The sequence below is a fragment of the Cryptomeria japonica genome, chromosome 2 (genome assembly GCF_030272615.1).
Source record: "Cryptomeria japonica chromosome 2, Sugi_1.0, whole genome shotgun sequence".
Taxonomy (NCBI): Eukaryota; Viridiplantae; Streptophyta; class Pinopsida; order Cupressales; family Cupressaceae; genus Cryptomeria; species Cryptomeria japonica.
In genome coordinates, this window is record NC_081406.1 from 177,486,575 (window position 1) to 177,491,418 (window position 4,844).

Below are 4,844 nucleotides of genomic sequence, written 5' to 3' on the forward strand. Positions count from 1 at the left end.
TTGCAAGCACACAAATATGTTTCCAAGATGGTAGAGGGGAATCATCACTATTCAATAGCTCTGCACTGCGGACTGAACATGAATGATCTGATGTTAAGTGATTGACATTAAGCTTTCTGTTGATTAAAAAATTTGGATAAAATAAGAAATTTTAATTTTTTTTTTTGTCAAATTTGAATCGTTTTAAATGAATCTATTATTTATAAAACTAGTTGAACAAACATAATAAGGATAAGACTGGATACCCTCAATTTCTGATTTCTTATCATAATTGATTGATCAAGTATTAAATGTTTTAGGCATCCAAATAATACTGACTTCAAATCTTCTATAATTAAAAATACTATTAAAAACCAAACAAAAATCATAATAACATCTATACTCTTTAATCCAACGATAATACAAACCATTCCCCGAATACAGTGTTATCAGTAAAGAATACAATAATAAGACAATTCCTTGAAGATGCCCAACTAAGTGTTGTAGGGAACGTTTATGCATCCACTCCAAGCACTTTTGGAATGAATATAAAACTTACATTGCCTTGTTGTCCACAACTGCAATGCTATTAATATTTGGAGAACATAAAATAATAATTTAGCTATAAAAAAAAAACACAGTGAAATGACATCTATTAGTTGGCAAAAACACAGCTAAATCTTGAATTGCTGTATTTACCACTACATAAATCAGCTGTGTGGCTCACCAACACCCGGATATGTTTTATAATTAAAAAGTCTACACAAAATTCTAGCGTAAGGTGTGATTGGAATGGAAGAAAGAAGTTCAGATGTTTATTCCAACACTATGGCCATTCATAGAAAGTGCAGAAGATGCGCTCCGTTTATCCCTCAACTTCTTCTCCTTGGAGAGTTGTTCAGCCATTCTGGCAAGTGGAAATGATAGTTATGGTGAGAACAAAATGATAGGAAACTAGGATCTGAAAATACAAGGAAGAGTTAGAGAGTTATGGGAGATACTTAGTCAATGCCATCCTGTTTGTGTAGTCGTTCTTCACTGTCTCAGGACGCCCAGTCTCCAAATTTAAACTTCTAACACGCTTATCCAATAGTTCCTGGCCTTTCTTCACAAGATTCCTCAGGTTCTCATCCGTACTGAGGTCCATCTTTGCTTCGCTTCCTTTTAGTTGCCATTCCTATAGTATGAAAGCCCACATGTTAACCATACAGAAAATTACAGCAGAAACATGGTCTGTAGAATTATAGATCTAGAGGCCTTATCGTTTCAAGGAACATTATTGGAAACTATGAAAAAGACCTGGATTCTAAGATAGTTTTCTTTGACATGATGGAGCATCAAAGCTGTATGAATGTTGACCATGTCTGAACTTGCATTCATGATAGATTCTATGAGAGGTGTTCTTCCATCGTGAGTAATCCACTTCAAGCTTCCCCATGTGGCAGCCTTTTTTGCGTCCCATTCAATACCCTCTTCTAATCCCGTTCCAAGAGAAAGTACAACAAAGTGGTCAAGGTGCTCCTGTAAATAACAACCTCTGGTTAACATAGTTGAGCTTCTAATTAATATTTCCCAGCATCAAGCATTCATTTTATATGAGATGTTTATTCTAAATAGTATCAAAATACAATACAATACAATACCTTTTTGTCGACTATTCTTGTATCCTGATGAACTGCTCGAGTGACTAAGTTCATTGCTATCAAGGTCTGCATAATTAGAAAATTATTGTGAGAACCTTATAATAGTTTATTGATGTGAAATAAAAATCTGATCAAAATCTCTACTCATAATACAAGCAGGCATTACAGGATTATTAGCCGCTACTCCTCCATCTACTAAGTTAAAAACTTGGGTCTTTCCGTCACTGGAATTTGTTGTAAACTGGTGAGATGGAAAATAGGTAGGAGCTGCAGTTGTGGAGAGGCATACGTCCATTAGATGTGGATTCTTCAGCGGATCTACTTTCGCCTGCACATATCATCGTAAGAATCATCCTCGTCTATTCTTCATCTTCATTGGCTAACATTGTGGTGATGAGACCTCCAGTGCTGGTACCTGCCATTATATTGAAATAATCTGCTAGTCTGGCATCTTCCCCATCCAATTTCTGATAAAAACGAAGCATTTCAGTAAGTAATACATTTGTGCAAATAAAACTATATGAATTGTGCAGCAAAAGAATACAATTTATAAACTGTACCTGCAACTGGTGCTCTAAGAATTTGAGTAATTGCACAGGAATAAGACCCCGTACTCCTCCTCCATCGACACTCAGGATTCTAGCACCCACGTCCCCCGAGACATCGATTGGAAGAAGCTCCTGATTCGACATCGATTGCAAGAATTGGAAGAATGTATGGACAGACTTACAAGGAATTAGCTATATTGAATTTGCCCCTACAATAACTATGCATATATAGAGGATAGATGGAGCTTACGAGCACATGGTACATGGCTCTATATAAAAACATGTTAAATAATCATTATCCATCGGTCTGCGAGCAGCCCGAAAATGCCATAAACAAACCTTTCTTTTCACGTCTCCACCTTATCATCATCGAGAATTTAAATTAAAGTATGTTTAATGTGACATTACACTGTTCTCGGGTCTTTTTCGTTTCCTAGCCGTCGGCTATCTGGTAAAAAATATTTTGCCGAATTACACGATGTGTCGTGTTTCAATTTTATTTGACGTATAAAGTGGGACAGTTACGTGTTTCCTTAAAAATTACCTTGATGCCATGTATTCCTATTAAGATGAATCATGCGCACTATATATTTTAGTCTTTAGCATTTGAAGTCGAGTAAATTGATATAAACATGATTAATGATGCCTATTTTAGTCTTTAGGATAAATGAAATTATTTTGTAGCTTCTCCTAATTTCACAATATAGTAATACAAGAAAATTTTTATTTACAAGAAGTTCTCTATATGTATACACTAGTAAACTATCATGAAATTTTGATCCAACTCTCTATATATATATATATGATGTTCATTGAATTTGAATATACATTTAGTTGTTGGAACATTGTAGAATTAAGTACTTGTATTTAGATTAATTTTGAATAGCCACACGATTGTTAATAGAACTAACAAATTGAAGATCAACAAAATAAAATTAATAGGGTTTACATCTAAGAGTGTGCTGCGTAGCTATAAAAAAGGCATGCAACCCTCTTTTTATCCTTCTTTCTTCCTTCACTTTGTAACAAACCATCCATCCGACCCCTCAAAAAAATTAAAACACCCCTTTTAACCTTTACCTCAAGTGTCCTAAATGCAACCAAAGGCACATTGGTTGGGATATCAAAAATTGCCTAACAACCTTAATTTTCTCAATTTATCCCCTATTAGAATTGACTTCCGAGGTAGCTTAAGAGATACAAATTTTCTACACATTTAAGAAACCCAAAATAATGTTAACAACGGGGCGAAGGCTCTTGCTTTAGTGTTTGGGAGAAGATTGGCAATGAAATACAGAGTTAGGAATCTTAACATGGAGGGGGACTTTATGTATATGATCTTTGCACTTAAAAAGCTAGACGCTCCAAGCTGGAAAATTAGGTGTATTAAGTACGAGTCTTGGAGTTTATTACTAGTGTTTGAAGCATAAACTATATCACATTATTTTAGAGAAGTCAAAACCGTGGTAGATGCCTTGGTGAATAAGGGTTGTAGACTTCTTGAAGGTTATATTTTCTTCAATCATATTGAAGCTAATGAGGAAATCAACCTAGCTATGGCTTTGGCTCGGGACATGTCAAATTAATTATTATCTAGCTTTCTTGTTTTTGCAGATTTGTTGGATTTTGCTCTTCATTCCATTATGCTGTGCTTTCATAGATGATGTCAACAATGTTCATATAGGAGGATTGTAGATGGCATCCACCTTTCTGTTGGGAGCACTTATCACCTGGTGGCACTCATTGTTGTACTTTTAAGGAATAAATGTTAAATGCACTGCCTTAACCTTCACACAAAGTTGTTGACGCGATGAAAATTAATTTGGAAAATGGTAATCATAAATATTTTGAAGGAGAATTAGGTTTGTCTTCATAAATAATATCCCCAGTTGCAGCGGATAAGATCTCAGATGTCTTTTATGTCATTAATCACATTCTCAAAAGAAAAGCTTACTCATTAAAGATACTGATGGGTCTGTGTCTTCTCAGATTTGATGAACAAAACTTTCTAGGGACAAGTCTCTTGTCGATCAGGTTGGGGAGAATAACCTCAATTTTTAATACTTCATATTTTCATGAAAAAGAATTTTTTTGGTCTCACATGGCTTAGATTTCGTTGGTTTTTGGGAAGCAAGAGATATTAATAAATCTATTTTAATTTGACACTCTTAGCTTGCCCTTTTCTTGAAATTATATATGTTTATGGCCATTTGTGTATCTCACTCGTATAGGTTTGGGCCTTCTATATATGTTTTAAGTGCTGCCAAATAATTATTTTTTAATAACCGCAAATTTTAATTCTTTACGTTTTCATGATAAAGTTTTGTTTGTGTCTCACATGACTCACGTTTCGTTGGTTTTTTCATAAAAAAGAGATATAGGAATCTACCATAATAACAAACCACCTATAGGGATCTACAATTCCACAAACACTTCAAAAATTGAGTTGCAACAATATGGCTAAAGTGGCAGTTGTTTATTATGGGTTGATCATGGCTAGGAAAAAGGGACTTAAGTGTGCCATTATTGAAGGTGACTTAAGAAATACCATCACGATGCTTAGAAAGGAAACAAAACCAGATTGGAAAATTAATTCTCTCATTGCCAAGTGTCACAAGCTCCTTCCCTTTCTGGGAGATTTCAGGTTTTGTGACATGAGATGGGAAGGCAACTG

At 34.8% G+C, this 4,844-nt stretch overlaps 1 protein-coding gene across 1 annotated transcript; it reads right to left on the reverse strand.

Moving 5' to 3' along the window:
- Positions 1 to 786: 786 nt before the first annotated feature.
- LOC131051945 (patatin-like protein 2) lies at positions 787 to 2,314 on the reverse strand. The gene is made up of 7 exons (XM_059213594.1): positions 2,183 to 2,314; positions 2,023 to 2,089; positions 1,789 to 1,889; positions 1,623 to 1,688; positions 1,279 to 1,500; positions 981 to 1,156; positions 787 to 886 (listed from the first exon to the last, which is right to left on the reverse strand). Exons 1-7 carry the CDS (start codon positions 2,312 to 2,314, stop codon positions 787 to 789), a joined length of 864 nt encoding a protein of 287 aa, XP_059069577.1.
- Positions 2,315 to 4,844: the final 2,530 nt, after the last annotated feature.

Bases quoted from the DNA above. Each gene is read 5' to 3' on its own strand.
- LOC131051945 (XM_059213594.1), bottom strand. From the start codon at position 2,314: ATGTCGAATCAGGAGCTTCTTCCAATCGATGTCTCGGGGGACGTGGGT. The intron at 1,689-1,788 runs GTAATGCCTGCT...CTAATTATGCAG, and splicing joins GAGTAGCGGCTAATAATCCT to ACCTTGATAGCAATGAACTT. The intron at 1,157-1,278 runs GTCTTTTTCATA...TTCATACTATAG, and splicing joins AAAACTATCTTAGAATCCAG to GAATGGCAACTAAAAGGAAG.